General features: G+C 36.0%; 1 protein-coding gene across 9 annotated transcripts in view; it reads right to left on the reverse strand.

Moving 5' to 3' along the window:
• The window catches only part of LOC124357411 (protein goliath-like), a 102,669-nt gene that overhangs the window by 25,670 nt on the left and 56,015 nt on the right, over positions 1 to 20,984 (reverse strand). For 4 of the 9 annotated variants that reach the window (XM_046809195.1, XM_046809186.1, XM_046809188.1 and 1 more), the window contains exons 2-5: positions 19,694 to 19,838; positions 12,555 to 12,638; positions 2,159 to 2,276; positions 73 to 138 (exon numbers count right to left, since the gene is read on the reverse strand). In XM_046809195.1, the coding sequence (XP_046665151.1) occupies positions 73 to 138; positions 2,159 to 2,276; positions 12,555 to 12,638; positions 19,694 to 19,838 (413 nt within the window). The remainder of the gene's footprint in view (positions 1 to 72; positions 139 to 2,158; positions 2,277 to 12,554; positions 12,639 to 19,693; positions 19,839 to 20,984) is intronic. The other 5 variants (XM_046809191.1, XM_046809192.1, XM_046809189.1 and 2 more) reach the window with 4 other exon arrangements.

Below are 20,984 nucleotides of genomic sequence, written 5' to 3' on the forward strand. Positions count from 1 at the left end.
ATTAGAAAATAAATACTGGGTTTTAAAACGAAAACCAAATTTATATTCATAATTAAATTTATACTGACTTACATCAATTCTTGCAAAACTAATAATAGTGAAGTTTGAAGCAGGAGATTCCTGAGGGGATGTTGAAGCCTGTAAACCGATTAATACCTCAGATATCCAAAAATATGTCAATAAATAAATATATGTTGTTGTTTATGAAATGAATGAATATGTTTTCATTTATGAATGAAAAGTAATATAAAATATCTTTACAAATAGTTGATAGATTGTTTAATCTTAATATGAACTCTAAACTTCCAAGCTATTTACAAATTTGCTTACAATTTTAGAATATTTTTATTTTTATAGTACTGCACAAAAAACTATAACATTGTAAAAATTACTATTTATTGAATTGCTTTAAAATGTATTTGAGTTACATCATTATCAAATGTATGCTGGACAGAATGTAATTTAGACACCTTACTAAATGTTTCCATGAATTATACAATTATATTTTATAATGGCAGTTATTGTTCTGAGTAATTTTTAAATAAACATATACAAACATCTGACAGATTAATATGATTTTTAATCAGTTTTTTTTATTATTATTATAATATTATTTTAGTACTTACTATTTTTATTATTCTGCATGTTTAATTTCTTCACCTGGTACAGTGAGAAAGATTGAATTAATATGGGATATATTATGCACATTACAGATTAACGTATTAACAAATTTTTACAAGCTTTTCAAACTCAGCAAACACAGTTAAATACAAATCAACACCATTGTGTTCTATTTGTTGATAGTTCAGAAAAAGGACAAATTAAAGTGCAGTTTTCATTATATGTATCTTATTCCACAATCTACCCTATAATAATTATACTAAATGGTTTAATGATTAATTTATTAATTAGTTTACAATCAATTATTAGGAGTTTGATAAGCTACTATAACCTTAAACATTGTTAGTGATAAAGCAATGAAATAATAATACAAATATAATACAACCATTTTTGTTATGTTGAAAATATAAAAGAATTATTAACATATACTTTACTTTAAATGAATTTCACACAGGATATCATTCATTATTATTTTAATATCGTAAAGAATGAAACCATAAAATTTTGTTATAGTTTTGAAGCTGAAATTAATATGCTAAACAGTCTTAAATAACGGCTGAAAACAGTTCAAAGTGTTTTGAAATTTTCACATATAAACGCAAAACATAACTTTAAGATAAGCTCAGAAATCAATATTTGTAAGGTCAAATGTTTAATACCAAAGAGTAATGGTTTAATTTTAAAAACTTAAATTTTAAACTATTAGATGTAAAAACTTTTACTATGTGACAAAATATTAAAATTTAAAATTATCATTAGCCCAGTTTATTTTTTTGTTTGATTATCAATTTTCCCTTTAGGTAATTTACATAGTATGACAGAATTTATAACATGGACTTTTTTATCTTCTGTTGAATAAGACAAATTATGTTTATCTTTTAATACTGCAATAAGTTTTTTTTTTTTTTTATTATTATGTAATTTGATTTAACAAGTACAGTTGTTCACACTGAGATATACTTGGTAACCCAGTTTCAGTATAAGTTGTTTATTTACCAAGTGCCATGTTCAATGAGTATTCATCAGGAGTCAGACTTGAGGAATCAATGTTGCCTTGATGTGATGCAGTGGAACTTATGTATCATTATGAACAAAAGTAACTTTAATAGACTGTAAATTGACTGACTTTTTTAATTACACAAATAATCCTGAGGAATTATGTAAAACTGTATGAATATTTGATATGAGGTAAAGAGCAGTAAACAAATATTGCATTTAAATCAGTAATAAACAAACTTGGTATTATGATTAATCAGTAATTCATATATCAATAAAAAATGTCATGGTAATATATAAAACCCCCAATATTGAGCTATATTTTTAATGATGGTAAATTTGTTCATTTACCTTATCACCTAATACTTATGAGCCTTAAAATAGTGAAAAATTAAATCTTTGTATGTAATGATCAAATCATTAAATCTACTCATATCTATCTTATTATTTTATTTTGTGCAAAATGTCATCCATCTTGGTTTTTTTCATTAAGTTGTAACAAAACAATGTACATTATAAAGACAACATGTATGTGACTTACCGATAACCGGTCCTTAGCATGAATGTAGCGGAATCTCTGCACGTAGTAAAAGATGAGCCAGGAAAGTGAAATCAGGAGAAGAACCACAAATGAGATACTAACAAACAGAACAGAGGTCCTGCAACAGTTTCAGTCACTATGAGGATAAGATTGTTTCTATACTGTACAAATAATAGACATTGTAGTTAGTTAAATAATCATGAATGTACACATACTTTTTAAATGCTTACTAATAGAACTTTCACTTTACCTCCATCTATTAGTACCCATTTACACTTCCTGTGAGGACTTTATCTGAGGTTGACAGAACTTCATATACACCTTTGCAAATAAAATATTAGCATTAGAAACAAACAATAATGAAGTAATCGAACTTGAAAGATGTTAATTCATTAAATAAAATTTTTAGCAAAATGGAATACTCAGTTTAAGCAAAGGTATTTTCTTACCATATCCATCCTGTCTTAAGGTAGAAGTGTATTGTAGCTGAAATATGTTACTTCTATACTAAACAACATAGCTGAAATGGCGAATTGAAACCAAAACAGGTAACAAGCAAAAATCAACAAGAGCTTGCGCTCATTGTTGTGTTTGAAACAGTAGTCGTCGAAATGCGTTTTGTTCAAAGTCACTTGAGCAACGGATCCCTGGAGGGTAACCGACCTCTTTGTGACAAAGATCTTCTCATTAACGACCTACATAAAGCAAAGTGGGATAAACTTTGACCCAGTTTGCACGATCCTGTTTTAATTCTTTCAGTACTCATTAGATTAAGTAAATACCATTGCCTAATAATGAAGAGCCATCATACATTTTTAAGGTAGTACAATTGATTTTTCGGGTAGGATTAATTTTTCATTTCATTGTCATAGTTATTAAATAAATACCTTCTCTGAAGACAGGATGAATACAAATGAATGAATACAAAACACATAATTTCATAGACATAGTCATATTTCATTTTAAAATGTACATCCTAGTCTTCAGCCATTTTTCCAAAGGGCCTGACTTCATGATGACTGAAAAACTATTTTAAAGTTCTTAAATTCCCCACAGAATGATAACAAATTTTTCATTTTTTTCTGTCTCCAGGTAATGTATTAGGCTATGATTGTGAAAGTAATAAAATTTAACTTAAACATAATTTGATCCCACCAGTACCCACCTTAAATGTCTTTAAATGTCTTGTACTTTTATAGTAAATTCAGGGAGTATTCTGTATTTTATTTATATTATTTATTTAATCTGTATTTAAAACACTGTAATATGGTCCAAGACTACTTGTCTTCTGCATATATTGTACATGCAAAGAGTATGAATCCACTAAATTACCTTTACCATGCTTACGGAATAAGAGCTGCTTTTGACTGAATTTGCAAGTTTTTTCCTGTTTTCTATACTTACTCAAGACGTCTAGACCTTATTAACGCTAGAACTATCTAAAGACTAGTGGTGAGTAGTTTGTACGTGTGCTCCGTGATCCCCGTTGGCATAAGACTTGCGGTGATTCTTTTGATCAAGGTTTTCTAATGTTATATTTATTGGCATCCAAATGTAGTTTATGACTATGTATACCTGTAATTGCACCCAGAAAAATATGCTGAATATTTTAATGTAAGATACTGAAGGTTTACATAAACAATCCAATTTATTATACAATTAAAAACTCTGGTAAAATACCTCCAATCATCGTTGCATAACCAATACTTTTCATATAGTACCCCGTTTTCTTCATTATTGAGGTTAAATATTTTTTATAAAGTTTTATGTTGGTACTACAGCTGTGTTCTACATACCTTCAGGTATAATCTAGTTATCTGCTGCTCCTACTGGTTTGTTATTCAAGCTATGGAATTGTTCTGTGGCATAGCTTAGCCAGCTTTTATTTTTGCAAAAAGCTCCTGTAAGAGTCTAAGTTTTTTTTATGTTTACAGAATATTTATAACATTTTCTGTTCAAGTTTTAATTGTATAGTTTAATGTTTTTTTTATATATTTTTATGCAATGTATGTAATATGTAAGTTATATAATTTATAAGTTATAATGTATAATTTTACGTACAATGTAAAGGTGAGATCAAACATTCGAGCCAAACGAATTAAATTTATATATTATAAACATAGCAAACTTTTTATTATCTATTCAATACATTTTAAATGTGGTTTAGAGAATTATATTGTTGTTATTGTAATTTTTACTAATAAATCAAACTTCTGATTTGGCAATAAAAATTAAATAAAAAATATAAATTTATTTAGTAAAGTTTTGGTAATTCTAAGCAATATATGGGTCAACCTCGATTTTTCTCATATTACAATATAATGTTCCAATAGTCAATTAGAAAAGGAAATGACTAGAATTTCTTGCTGGAAAGCAGTTATAGGGAGCAGGCAACCGCGAGAATTACCTATTAGTGATCAGGGGCACTGACGTGATCTGGGCTTCAAATTTGGAACTACTCGAGTTAATTTTTTTTCTAAAAGAGCAAGCAGCGCGAAGCGCTGCGCAGCGGGCAAGCATCGTGCATGATCTTCGTCTATACTGAATTGATTCAGGCCAAAGGAATGACACAGATTCCTTTACCAGATTTTTACGGAGATTTTGTATTGGGCGGATTATATTGGTTTACTTTGCTTTCCAGCATATAATTATGTGTTTAAAATTGTTTTACATACATTACCTACATTATATTGTAATATGTAATAACAATTTATCAGAAATTTTTAATAAAAAAAAGGATCACGCACGATGCCTGCCCGCTGCGCAGCGCTTCGCGCTGCTTGCTCTTTTAGAAAAAAAATTAACTCGAGTAGTTCCAAATTTGAAGCTCAGATCACGTCAGTGCCCCTGATCACTAATAGGTAACTCTAAGCAATATATGACCGTCTGGCGGTTGCCTGCTCCCTATAACTGCTTTCCTGCAAGAAATTCCAGTCATTTCCTTTTCTAATTGACTATTGGAACATTATATTGTAATATGAGAAAAATCGAGGTTGACCCATATATTGCTTAGAATTACCAAAGTTTTGACGTGACAACGTCAAATTAGGTTGCGGCTCGGAGTCACTCATGAAAAAGTGTAACGCCCTGTAACGTTACGATGCCCGTCCAGTGGGTCCGCCGCACGGGATCCGCACGGGATAAAGCAGATAACTGTGGGTCCGCCGCACGGGATAAAGCAGATAACTATGTTTATTCGTGAAAATGTGGAGTGCTTAGATTCGTCATTTACAACAACTACAACAATAAAGGTAAATAATTGTACACTGATATTTCATTATCGTAAACTATCATTGATTGATTAATTGTTAGATTGACACAAAAGTTGAGTAACTGAGTTTATAGGTTATGTCATACTATTGACAAATGTTGATAGTGTAAGTAAATTATTAGTTTAAATCACTCTGCAATCAATCGTAATTCAGTCGATTGAGAAGAAACAGCGCGTATTGCTAGTCAAACATTTAAAATAACAAATTATAACCTCTAACCTGTCATAACAGTGCGACCAAACAAACGAACTAAACCGACCAATCACCACGCGCGGAGTTAGAATTTAACTGTGTTTAGCAAGAATTTCAAATTCCAATTTTAGTAAATGTTTTATTCAACTTTACCATTTACAATAACAAATTTTAATTAATTTCAAATTATGTACAATGTTTTAGTAAACAAAATATATTTCTATAGTTAAAATTTGTGCAATTCTTATTTTCATTCAATTCCTTGTTCCTATTGTGCAATTTAATAATATTCATATCAATAAATATTCTACCGAGAAAAAGACGTTGTCACGTAAAATCTTCGCCCGTAAAACCGACTTTACAGGCAACCATAATTTTTTTTATGATTATTTTAGACCAACCTATTTAATGTTGCAATAACATAATTACTTTTTTGTAATTTGGTAAACTTTTACTAACTAAAAAAATGTATTTAAATCATATAGACCTACAAATATTTTAATTGTGATTCTTATAAATGTTTTTTTCTACCTTTTGTATATAATAACTTTATATAGGTACAGAATGTTTTACTATTTTTTCAAGAGCTAAACTTCGAATTTTAGTTCAACAAAAAAATATTTCTTCTACACATAAAGAGTGACCATAAACTGTTACAAATCATTTAATATAAAATGAATAATGATATAAATTGATGAATTAATTAAATGAATTGAATATAATTGAATTATGATATAAAATGGATGAGCATTTCCTTGTGAATAAAACAGAATGCAACATGACATGGTAAGTATGAAAACTAATTTTTTAAATATGCCTTGCAAAGACGCTAAAAATGCCTTGCAAAGACGCTAAAAATGCCATACTGGTATGGGTTTACTATTGCTGTTTACGTTTTAGGTTAAAAATCGTATCACTGTCAGTTTGTGTATCTTTTATTATAAAGGGCAGTCCATCCATCTATATACGACAACTCGTTGATTACGTTCTGTTGTGTCCTTTGATAGCATGCTGTATCGGTTTAAACATTGGACTATTCCAATTGCCATCAAAATCCTTCAGCAGCTCGTACCTGACATTGTTATTTAACTAAGAGGCAATGCAATTAGTACTACCCGAAGTAACATTAATTGGAAAACAGTTGACTTGTTTAGAACAGCACCGAACTATAGTGGCAATTACTGAAATATGTTTTCAGATTAAAGTGTCATCATATCTCGCTGAGACTGACACAAGGGGTGCTAGCGACAAGGAGGCCAATCAGTTGTCAACTAAAAGTATTTTAGAAGAGAGATAAATGGTTGCAGCAAGAAGCGGGCGGGAATGGCTTTGGCAACTAACCATGGTCACCGGCCCACAACACCAAGTGTGCAAGGCCAGCTGAGAAGACAAGCTGCGACATTGTTACTTAGCGATATTTACTTACCTCCCAATGTGTTCTGACATTGGTTCCACATTTATTCCATGGGTACCATGGCATTTTAATATTTTCTTTAAAACAAATTGTTGACAAATCATGTAAGAATATGACAAATGAACTGCGTATAATTGATAGTCACAAGTAAAAAAATGCCTCCTTCGGTTTTTATGCCTCTTAAAATAAACCGTTATTTCATTTTGAAAAAACAAATAATGTCTTGTTGTTGTATTGAACCTAGATTATAAAACAATATAGGATCAAAAGTTATATTTGAACCTAAATCGTGTCAGGTTTTAAGTATATACGAGTTTTCGATGAAGTTTTAATGTTGTCTTATTCAACTAACGCCAAAAACTACTTAATGTTAAATGATGTAATACATTTTCTAACTTTTACTTTGTAACTTTGAAAAATATTCAACAAACTTGTATACAGACAAGGCAAAGACATTTTAGTACAACTAAGCGTGCACTCAGATTACTTCATAGTAGCCTACAGATTGGTAATTTCAAATTCCTCTAGCAAACGAAAATATAAGGTTCTTTATTTCAAAGACAACCAGTAGTTTGAAGTAGAGTAGTGTGAGTCTACTAATAAAATGATGCAATGAATATCACATAGTCTAAAGATGTTGACACATTACTTGTTTTACGGTTTGTATTTTATGAGTTTGGAGTTTTACTTCATATACATCATCCTGACATAATCTTTGTTTCAACGTAAAATGCACTGTAGCAGCTAATGTTATAGTAACTATAAGAGCGACTAGGAAGCAAACTCCTGAGTCCCGAGATACACATTGACAGGTTGTTGTACACACGTGAGGCTCACGGAATGACGTCGCATCGTTAGCTTGCGAGTGAGTCGGGACAGCCCACGGCCGGTCGAAACGTCTCAGGGTCATGGAACTGGTACAAACCAACCTGAGCTGAGGCGAGACCCGGTCACCTCATATACAGGCCAGCTACAGCAGAGACCAGCAATATCCGACTGTACAATATCCGACTGAAACTTTGGGGCTCACGATAAATATAACAGTCACTAACAAGGAAAACAGTCAATCTACAAGAACAAGATCATTCCGTTAACTGTCTATGACCTATGAACAAAACATAATTTAAATTATGTAACAATATTAATATGCCAATAATGTTAGATTAAATTTTTAACTTTCGTAAATTGTAATCACACCATAATGCACTCTAGTACAAGCACATTTCAGGAGAAATACGTGCGTTCCGATACGACGCATATATAGTGGAACTTTTGTAAAAGAGCTCTGCCTCCATTTAAAAATTTTCCTTCAGGAATTATAACTTTTGCTGTGGTGTGTTCGTTTGCAAAGTAATCAATATGTTAACTTTTATAATAATACAGGTGAAAGAAAATAAACGCGTCGGAGATGGATTCCTGTACTACGACGCGACAGCTTCGGATCAGAAACTGCGCATGCGCGGACCTCTGCAGGCTTAGACTGGGCACACGTGATGTACCTGAGGCATCCACGTGATCTCTCAACTCTTTATACTACATCAAACTTTACAATGTATGTAATTATATGATTATAATTGTATAGCAACGTTTTAAAATAAAAACACATAGGCCTACACAGTGAGTTATGGTAGCCTGCAAGATTCCTCATATGGTTATGCCGACTATTGTTTTTATACCTACTTTAGTAACGGTTTCTTTCATAAGTTGGCCAATCTGAACATCGTAGTCATTTTGCACCATGTTTTTCCATTTTTCCAGTATTTGTATTTCTAACCGAGAGTACAAATACGAGTATAAGATTAACGTTTCCTTTATAACCCACTTAATAATGGTCATCTAAAACCATGATGCCGTAAACAAACATGATTTGGTTCCTTATGGGAGTTTAGCTAAGGAATCTGTTTACTTATTACCAGCGATTAAGCATATTTGAGGTAGGAATGGTGGTTAAAATACACTTTCAGTCGAAAGTACTATACGCTATTGTAGTAAGTCTATTCTATACTTCCTCGTGTAAATGTATGTGGAGTAAAGGTTATACTAAGGCACATTCATGAAAGCTCTCGTAACGTAATATTGACTTCTGCAATGGTGGTACCGCAGACTGTACTTTCAAGCGACACAAGAGCGAGCACTCTCTGCTCCTGAGCCGTGGACGTCCGCACAACTAGAGCGTACTGACAATGTATGAAGTTGAATAATATTGTGTGTTAGTGACATATTATTAGAAAACCACATTTAATTCGAGGTGTAATGGAGTGACATCACGTAATCAGGCTACTGTGATTATAGCTGCAGGCGCTCATCAGAGGTGAGATCATTAGGCAAATGACGCATTAGTTTGGCATTCTGGTGAATTGCGAGTGACAGGATTACATCTACCACCTTTCGTCAAATATTTTAAGTGTCCCATGACCTCTTGTTTAATAAATTAAAGCTCAGAAAAGACAATGATTTGTATGTTTCGATGGCTAATGCAATGAATGATAAGCAGAGATTTCTGCTTACATCGGATTAAGTTTATATCTGACTAATACGATAGACTTATTATATGCAGAAATTAAACTCCTAGTCATGGTTACAGGTAAACACAAAGGGTTTTAATCAGGATTGATGCTTCATAAACTAAATTGAATACATTTTACATTGTTACATGTTACAAAAAACTGAAACGAGTAATATACAATGTTGGCTAGATTAATAAGGGAACTCAAATTTAACTACAACGTGTTACTTAAACTAACCACTGAATATCTTACAATACGGTTTCTACAACTAGGTAATGATTAATTTTAGAGATTCCTAAATATTAAAACATAAATGTTGTCTAACACACAACAGGGTTCACACACAACAGTAAAGTTACAGTATGACACTAAAAGCTAACACCCCCATCAAATTGTAGTGAAGTCCATAATGGAAGTCCCTATACCTCATCACACGAATGCTGCATACTAATTGGTAACTTAAGGGAAAGGTTTTGCTAATACTAACACAGAATTGATCTCTAATAACAGCAGACCTACACGGATGGAGTATGAAACTAAGATTAGGGCACACTCTGTGTCCCACACACATCATGGAGACCGCTCTACTCCATTACTACGTACTAAGTGGTGACCGAAGGAAGAGGTTTGCAAATACTAACACAAGTGATCTGTTACACACAGCAGAGCCTACACAGATGGAGTATGAAACTAAGATTAGGGCACACTCGGTGTCCCACACACATCATGGAGACCGCTCTACTCCATTACTACGTACTAAGTGGTGACCGAAGGAAGAGGTTTGCAAATACTAACACAAGTGATCTGTTACTCACAGCAGACCCTACACGGATGGAGTATGAAACTAAGATTAGGACACACTCTGTGTCCCACACACATCATGGAGACCGCTCTACTCCATTACTACGTACTAAGTGGTGACCGAAGGAAGAGGTTTGCAAATACTAACACAAGTGATCTGTTACACACAGCAGATCCTACACACGGATGGAGTATGAAACTAAGATTAGGACACACTCGGTGTCCCACACACATCATGGAGACCACTCTACTCCATTACTACGTACTAAGTGGTGACCGAAGGAAGAGGTTTGCAAATACTAACACAAGTGATCTGTTACACACAGCAGAGCCTACACGGATGGAGTATGAAACTAAGATTAGGGCACACTCGGTGTCCCACACACATCATGGAGACCACTCTACTCCATTACTACGTACTAAGTGGTGTCTGAAGGAAGAGGTTTGCAAATACTAACACAAGTGATCTGTTACTCACAGCAGACCCTACACGGATGGAGTATGAAACTAAGATTAGGACACACTCTGTGTCCCACACACATCATGGAGACCGCTCTACTCCATTACTACGTACTAAGTGGTGACCGAAGGAAGAGGTTTGCAAATACTAACACAAGTGATCTGTTACACACAGCAGATCCTACACACGGATGGAGTATGACACTAAGATTAGGGCACACTCGGTGTCCCACACACATCATGGAGACCACTCTACTCCATTACTACGTACTAAGTGGTGACCGAAGGAAGAGGTTTGCAAATACTAACACAAGTGATCTGTTACTCACAGCAGATCCTACACGGATGGAGTATGAAACTAAGATTAGGGCACACTCGGTGTCCCACACACATCATGGAGACCGCTCTACTCCATTACTACGTACTAAGTGGTGACCGAAGGAAGAGGTTTGCAAATACTAACACAAGTGATCTGTTACACACAGCAGATCCTACACGGATGGAGTATGAAACTAAGATTAGGGCACACTCGGTGTCCCACACACATCATGGAGACCACTCTACTCCATTACTACGTACTAAGTGGTGACCGAAGGAAGAGGTTTGCAAATACTAACACAAGTGATCTGTTACACACAGCAGATCCTACACAGATGGAGTATGAAACTAAGATTAGGGCACACTCGGTGTCCCACACACATCATGGAGACCACTCTACTCCATTACTACGTACTAAGTGGTGACCGAAGGAAGAGGTTTGCAAATACTAACACAAGTGATCTGTTACACACAGCAGATCCTACACACGGATTGAGTATGAAACTAAGATTAGGGCACACTCGGTGTCCCACACACATCATGGAGACCACTCTACTCCATTACTACGTACTAAGTGGTGACCGAAGGAAGAGGTTTGCAAATACTAACACAAGTGATCTGTTACACACAGCAGATCCTACACAGATGGAGTATGAAACTAAGATTAGGGCACACTCGGTGTCCCACACACATCATGGAGACCACTCTACTCCATTACTACGTACTAAGTGGTGTCCGAAGGAAGAGGTTTGCAAATACTAACACAAGTGATCTGTTACACACAGCAGAGCCTACACGGATGGAGTATGAAACTAAGATTAGGGCACACTCGGTGTCCCACACACATCATGGAGACCACTCTACTCCATTACTACGTACTAAGTGGTGACCGAAGGAAGAGGTTTGCAAATACTAACACAAGTGATCTGTTACACACAGCAGAGCCTACACAGATGGAGTATGAAACTAAGATTAGGGCACACTCGGTGTCCCACACACATCATGGAGACCACTCTACTCCATTACTACGTACTAAGTGGTGTCCGAAGGAAGAGGTTTGCAAATACTAACACAAGTGATCTGTTACACACAGCAGAGCCTACACAGATGGAGTATGAAACTAAGATTAGGGCACACTCGGTGTCCCACACACATCATGGAGACCACTCTACTCCATTACTACGTACTAAGTGGTGTCTGAAGGAAGAGGTTTGCAAATACTAACACAAGTGATCTGTTACACACAGCAGACCCTACACGGATGGAGTATGAAACTAAGATTAGGACACACTCTGTGTCCCACACACATCATGGAGACCGCTCTACTCCATTACTACGTACTAAGTGGTGACCGAAGGAAGAGGTTTGCAAATACTAACACAAGTGATCTGTTACACACAGCAGAGCCTACACGTGTACAGTATGAGACTTACAATAGTGCACACTCAGCGTACGGCATAGTGTTCCCGCATAATGCCTCCATCAAGGGACCTGCCTTGTACCTCACCACTCCATCGCTAAACATATTGAAACATAAACAATATTCCAAAATCATACATATAATCTTGGAAGTTGAAAGCTTTTTACCTTAAACAAATTGTGTGTACAGTATTTCAACATGTTTTAATTCCATTTTTTTCTTTAGAATTGAGTTGTATACGAACTAGTTCAGTTTTAAAATCTAAAAAAATCGCTCATAAAATAAAAACAGCTATTCTCTATTTTAATTCTAAAACTTTTTTACATTGGAAATATTCTAAGGCTGAGTTTTGATCATATTTTCAAGTTCAGTTTCTGCACTCACCTAACCTCCACAACACAAAGGCCATTGAAACACGGCCGAAGTGTTGGCACTTTACCAAAGAATGACGCAGTAGGAACGCAAAGGTCCCAATATTAAACAGGTTTTGAAGCGCTATTTATAAAGCAATATTAAAATCAGTTTCGATATATGTACACTGTTTGAATATTCAAACAGAACATAACGTGTATTGTGTAAATGAAACTGCATGCTGGTATTTACTCTCCCAATTAGTTTTTGTCGTTACTTTCATAGATATCGTGTAATGCATTGAACACCTTGTATATTAGTGACAATACACATAGAAGCAAGCGGGGAAGGGGTCACAAAAGGAGATGGAAGGAAAGATGAGTGGAAGGGCTTCTATACCCACAATACGTACACAAGGCCTACCCTTCATTAAATTCCCATAAAGGGATAGAAATAAGTACTATCTAGCCTTGCACAGTTACCGTAACATAGGTGGCCATCTTGTTCCACATACACAAATGCATGTATCTGTTACGAAGGATCATTGAAGAACTTCAGCATGCAGACGAAACATGAGATACAAACGTAATTAAGAAATAACTGAACGCTCTTAGACGATTAGATCCCAAGTGAACATGCGCGATGAAATACGATTATATTTGAGTCACAGTGTAAGTTCGTAAGAGAGCCAGCCTCGTTTACAAGTTATTCCGGTAGTTTCCACGTCTTTTCACGTGAAATGCTGCTTACTAACAGAATTTCAGTAATACACACATTGTCGCCTCTTTGCAGGCCATATCAGCTGTACAATTTCCATCATCACTTTCGAACATTTTTATTGTAAAACAATATAGCCAACGTTAGACGGAGCTGCCGTCACCATGCCGTATACTACAGGGTGACCAGGCGTCCGGTTTTTGGAGAATATGTCCTCCTTTTCAATGTTTGACCCCTGTTCTCCCGGATTTTAAAAGTTATGTAAAATGTCCGATGTTTCCCGATCTCTTAAATGCTTAAAACGTAGCATTACATTAAAACTTCCGAAGATATGGAGATAGGCCATGAACAGTTATCGTAGCAAACGTAACGCCATGGCTTGTGAACTGTTGTTAGATACAGTTGTGTGTTGAGTGTCGTCTGTCGTCTATAGTGTCACTTACTCAGCTTACCACTTTTCAGTTTATAGTGATAATTTCTTATATATGTCTGTCAGTATAGTTTACAAATAATGTGTTGTAATGGTCAATGCAAGCTGTTTATTTTTCATTAATTTCAATTATTAATCACAACATTATCACACATTATCTATAAGTATACACTTTATTAGTGGCCTACGAGTAGTAATTAGGAATTCATTTCATTTTTCGATTTACATGTCAAATCATATCCCATTTTATTGTGTTTTCTTTTCATTCAATTATAATATGCTCAGATTGAAATTTAAATGTGTGTTTAAAAAAAATGTATAAATAAATGAGCCTTAGCAAAGTTTATAAAAATTTTAATGTCGTCCTCACTTTTGCTTCAATATCCTTTTTTCACCCCCAAAAGGTCTTCTTTTAGAATTTGCGTCTGATTACCTTACGTGATGCGTGGTTACCACGATACTTATTGCGATCACTATCAGTTCCAAGCCAACTTTGTACAGGCTATTTCCTAAACACGATTGGCACCCACGTGAATATCGTCTTCCTCTTTTAGTACGTATTCTTGTCGGCAGGCAGATTTCTGGAACTTGGACAACACAATCCCAACTTATCATTCCGAGATAGTATAATCCATTTTAAAATGACCAAGCAGACAATATCCCAATTCGGAAACTAGTAAACGATTAAAATTATAAAATCTTCCAAAATGTATGGATGATTTTAAAATGCGAAGACCTAACCTGTTCCAAGAAAGGTCAATGTTACTCTCTTGGCGTTTCATTATCATCGGGGACATTAGTCTTATCGTGTCTGTCTAGAAAATTGGAAAAATATCTGCAGGAAGTTTATGTTTTTTAGTGATATCAGTATTTCTTAGTCTATTTAAAAAATCCTTCCATGGTCTCTAACCAGTAACTTTGTAGATTGTGGAGGATTACTCAATAACTGTGAACTGTGCAGCACATTTAGCCCTATCGGTGCAGTAAGTCAGATCAGTGTGTAACCCGAAGTTCTCAAACTGTTATGCATATTGTAAACAGTGTTGAAAACTACGATATAAATTGACGTCACGTCGTATGGAAAAGTGTTAACCAGTTTCGAGAATATAGCTACTGGTAAAGTTCCGACTCACGACGTTAATGTTGCTACTGAGTGACAGTGCTGGGCTGGAGAATACTACGCTTCCGTGTATCAATCTTTTGATGACAGAGAGTTACGACAGAACTTTGAGATAGTGATAACATATGATATAAACATAGACGTTCCACCCACAAACTGTATGTTGAAACCGTCCAATCTGCCATCACGAACTTATATAGCTGGTCTCTTGCTAGATGGTGCACAGGACAGAAAGAGGTTGTAATAGTAGTAGGTAGTAGTGGAAGTGTTTTATAAATGTATGTTGCTCAGCCTGTGGTACTGACTGTATCCATACCTTTATTAATAAAAGCACATACGACATCGGTCCACATGTTCTTGTGACATTTTGTAATTGTTGTTTCCTTTCATCTAAAAATAACAAGATCCCTAACTATATCTTATTTCTGGCGTAGATGGTATATCACTTATATTTGAAAAGGTAGTTCTTTTAACTGCAAGCCAGTTCACCACCTTACCTCTCAACACAATCAAGGCTTTATGAGAAGTCGTTCGGCAGCTACAACTTGTCGTATTTAGCAGTGGTTTATCTTGTGGTTGAGGTTGACAAGGTCAGGCTGACACTATCCACTTTGAATTCCGGAAGGCTTTTGACAAGTTTCATGATCTTTTTTTGAAGTATCTTCCGCCTTTTGGACTGTTCTTGGCCTTATTCACTGGATCAAATTCGACCTATGAGACAAGAGGTACCTACCGACCTGACCAAGGCCGGAAATTTACGAAAAAACAGATAGGGGTTTGTCTTATTATAACTGTAAAATTCATTAAAGAATATCCAAACACCCAAACCGTTAAAGGCTTGTTTGTAAATCTTTTTCGCGTCCCAAGTATTTTAATATTGACAAATTTATCGCATACGACTGGGTGACTGCACAATTAATAGACTGACAACCGGAATGGGAGTGGGAATATTGGCAGAAATAAATAGGTACGAGACCAAACAATGTATGTTTGACTAGGGGCTTTGATGTTGTAAATTTGCTAAAATTCTTGGCACATTATCTTGACGAGTGCTATACATTATGTAGTGTCTTCAGCAATAAAACCGTTTTAATAAGAATTCGTCAAAAAGACTTCGTATTACGATTTGTTATAGTTTATTCTGAACATTTCGTTGTAATTTCATAAATTTCTCAAGGTTTCAATTTAGGATCCCCGTTTCTTATTAGGTTTAACAATGGCCTTACACATATAATGATATGTGACGGCTTTCTTATGCTCATTATTATTAATATATTCATTGTTATTCTCTATTGATTATTTCATCAATGCTCTACCGATCACTGCTAGACCATTTAACTTTGCAATCAGCCATATAAGCAAAACAGTGCTAATTACTTGTGACTAATCCTTCGCTTTTTATAATACTGGGGAAGTAGCATTAATAGAAGTACACAATGCAAGATCGTGGTGTTGTTATAAATTCCAAGTTGATCTATAAACAATTAAACATTATTGCTACGAAATATAAAAGAAAAACATTTTCACGGTAGTCTAAAGGGTGTAACGATAATTGTTTTTGCGAAATGCTAAATTTTACAAATCCATAATACATTCTTCTCTAATATATTCTTTCATTTTTTTATCATTATTCCGAACCAGTCTTGAATATATCACCAATGCAATGAATACCTTTAATAGGGATCGGGGTACTATATATAACAACCGATGCAGCTTATGCCAACAACATTTTTGTGGCTGATATGTAAGTTTCCCGGGTTGATGGGAGTTTACGTATGAAAGGAACTTTAACTTCCTGTTCTCTCGGTGCTTTTTACTGTGGTAGACTTACTTTTCTATACGATCCTGGATGGTCACGGTCAGCAGAACAATTGGTGTTCTGAGGGTATACTTTTTGCTTGATAGGCCTGTTTGTTTGTCTCTATTTTGTAGTGTGTGATTTCTTAATTAGATGTTCTGACATTGCATGTCTTTAGGGTTATTTTAAAAACTTAATTTTATAAGAGTTCGGCGGTGCACACCAATGTGAAGGATCTATGACATGTTGAGGTGTGTGGAAACCCCACTTTTTACAAAAATCCAAAAATATTGTCTAACCCTGGGATTTTTTTATTTAAATTCAGTCAAGTAATTCAACTGGCGGTGGCATTGAAACCTCCCAATTATTTTTAACACCGCAATCAAACTGTCGATTTTAGAAAGATTGTGTAAAATTGCGATTTTTTGGGAACATTAAATAAATCTTCAAGGTTTTCCGCCCAGGAGGTTTGCATTGCTGTTATAGTTGATTTTGCAACGAGTTGGCACGAGTGCGGTAGACGCGCAGTTACACTGCTTGAATATGCATGAGAGCTACTCGTGGAAGGAAAGCATTACAGTGAGGCAAAACGCTTATATCTGTATGAACGGGAAATCTGCGATTTGTCGTGATTGCCGTCACCAGAGCCGAGCCAGAACCAACACCGTCACAGTTCTGACGTCGCGATTGAGGAAACTGCAGTGCTGTACGGTTATAGCCAACAACCTGGACATATATATTATACTGTTGGTTGCTTGCCAAAACTATTTTATCGTCATGTGAATGCGCATGCCATGTAGAATACACATTCTTTATAGGCTGGATTCTATTTTTAGCTTTCCGCGGTCGCCATATAGAAGGACCGTGCTACTTCAAAAGTATGGTTAGTAATTTTAAAAGTCACCTTGAAAGGTTTCTCTTTTTATTAAAATGTTATTATTATACTAGAAACAAAGAGGCGTCAAGGATTAGTAATGGGCGGTATGTACTGTACGATATGTAATGTAAGTTTTATGATTACTTGAAGGTCTTTGTCAGTGAGCCGTTATGACGACATTACCGTATGTGCTCTCCTAGCATTTCAGGAAATATCGAGGCCGATTAGTCTTGTCCGCAAATATGGCAATGTTCGGTAAACGAGCTCCCCCATAAACCGTGGACAAACTACAAATCAGCGTTACTAATCTTCGGTCTAAGCAGCACAGCGCGGCGGTTCTGCAGGCCAGTTAAGTTATCTCATGTGGTCACGTACACTAAACATTTAACCCAAACGCTACACACATCGGTATCTTCGAAGTGCGGTTGGAAGTCAATAAAATATCCGATACATTATAGCGACGACTATAAATTCTCTTCATACACACTCAACTACAGCTGATACGGACCCTCCCCTTCCTTCAAGCAACTCTCTCCTCACTCGTTTGTCATCCTTTTGACCTCACGTCAACACTTTCCCTCAGCCCCCTCCTTTCCTTTTATCCGAGTTGTGTAATGTGTAATGAACTGGTGAGATCCGCTTGTCATCAAAATACGCTCGCACAGATTGTGCTGATTCAGTATCTTTCTCTTGTACATACATCCAAGCGGGCTGTTATAGTTACGTGCTACATACTGAGCCATGAATAGCACTAGTGCGTTATAGTACTCACCAGTATCTCGGATCAGATTTTTCGATATAAATATATGTCTGGTGACAACCACAAAAGAGCCAGTAGGATATGAAGGCCCTCTCAGTTAGCTAACAAGTTCAGAGTTCCTTAATTAGAAATTTAAGTGTTAGCATGTCAGGTTTGGTCACTTTCACGCTACAAATGTCCAATTAAAGTTGAAGGAGGATTTTTACATTTCAAACAAAATGAAAAGAAACAAATTGTAAAAGGAATAGCATAGAAAGGGAAGGAATGCGGAAAGGGCTCTAGGAAAGAAGACCATATAACCCCTGCAGCCTTGGTATTCATCTTGCTCCACCTACAAAGTCCATATTCTCACAACTCCGAGTAAACCAGGGTCCACGCAAAGCCATCGTCCACGGTGAAAACTCCAGTGGCAGAATTCTACTTCTGATAAAGAATCAATTTTCATTGGACCGATTTTTGTCCATTTTTTTGCGTGCAATCCATTTGACAGAAGCGCTGTCTGCATGAATGGATACTCAATATGGCATACAGTCTTGCATCAGGCTCCCGTTATCTGAGCTGCTACTGGCTAGCATCTAGTATACTCGTATACACCGTGGCTACGTCTCACACCGAATATCACAACGCGCAGTTCGTCCACTGTATCAGTGTTGTATTACATATGACAACCTACCTACATGGGACCGAGTATCCACGTTCTGTTATCCCGCTGTGAGACTATTAATACAAACATGGAGGAACTGAACCCGATACAAACCTAGCATTGCAAGGTAAGTAGAGTCCACTCAGGTTTTTCAAGGAAGCCCAATTTGGACTACTCCCGAATTAGAAACTGTGGAATATTCTCTTTTTGCCATTTTATCGTGTTCATGGTATGATATCCCCTACGGCCGACACACACATTTATCACGTTTAGCCTAATGCTTACAATATTTAAATCAGTTTCACCCTCGTGTGGAAAGTGCCGTTTAAGCCAATATAATGTTTGTTATAACAACAATTAAAGGTTATGTTATGCAATAAGTTAGTAGCGTATATCATGTCGTATATATCCTAATACCACCGGATTCCCATGCAACACAGAAGAGTCAATACGCACATTTCAACTAACCTGTTGATGGAATTGCGCATGCTGCAGTGATGTGCTACCGTGACTTCTGTCAGCACGCGCGTGCCATTGTCTGCCAGCGCTGCGAGCTGCTCGCCCTTCCACTTGTAGGTGAACACTGCACCCAGCGGCCGCTCTACAACAAACAAGTACCTATTAAAGTATAGCCTACATTGGTATAGTCTGCTGATAACAACAATAGTGAGGTACAACAGGCAATAGAGTATAGTGAGATGTTCAGTCTGCCAGCGCTGCGAGCTGCTCGCCCTTCCACTTGTACGTGAACACTGCACCCAGCGGCCGCTCTACAACAAACAAGCACCTATTAAAGTATAGCCTACATTGGTATAGTCTGCTGGTAACAAAAACGATGAGGTACAACAGGCAATAGAGTATAGTGAGATGTTCAGTCTGACAGCGCTGCCAGCTGCTCGCCCTTCCACTTGTACGTGAACACTGCACCCAGCGGCCGCTCTACAACAAACAAGCACCTATTAAAGTATAGCCTACATTGGTATAGTCTGCTGGTAACAACAACGATGAGGTACAACAGGCAATAGAGTATAGTGAGATGTTCAGTCACCGTATTTTACTATCTTGCCAAGCGGTCTAGTTTTTAGGAAGAACCAAACTGATGGACCACTTGTATTTTGGGTCAAACAGAACATGAGATTTCAATTTGGTTGAACAGAATATAGACCTGAACAGGTACAAGCCTATTTTGATTTGGACGGCCTTCGATAATCTTGCCACTAGAAACTGTCAGGCCAAGTTAGCTACAGTTTGTTTTATTTCTAAATTAATTGAGAACGATTACTGAAAGTACGACATACATCACATAGTGTAATTAACGTTTATCCTAAGAAAGAAGCTAAAAGACTAATTGGAAAAATACTGACTTGTTCTTCTCGCTTATACAATTTTACAATGAGTTGGTACAAAATAAAACATAAATAAATTAAATATTTTGCGATTTGCTAATTTGAATACTTTTTATTGCACATTAATTTAGGTCATATTAAGGTTTTCGCTACAAGCAATAAATAAATTTCAATTTTTCTTCGTTTACAATATTTTGAATGCGTCTTGATGTTTGTAAAATCTCAGAGTTGCTACATTGATATTGTCCGTTATTTGTAATACACAAGTAAAGTATACGTTGGACTAGAACTAGGCTAAGGTGGAAGACCCAGGAAGTTATAGTAGGGAAATGAGCTTACGTTTGACTTTCACGTGTGTAGGGCGGGGCAGGGGAGGGTGGAATGCGGCCTTGGCGAATGCG

Source organism: Homalodisca vitripennis, chromosome 3 (assembly GCF_021130785.1).
Source record: "Homalodisca vitripennis isolate AUS2020 chromosome 3, UT_GWSS_2.1, whole genome shotgun sequence".
Classification (NCBI taxonomy): Eukaryota; Metazoa; Arthropoda; class Insecta; order Hemiptera; family Cicadellidae; genus Homalodisca; species Homalodisca vitripennis.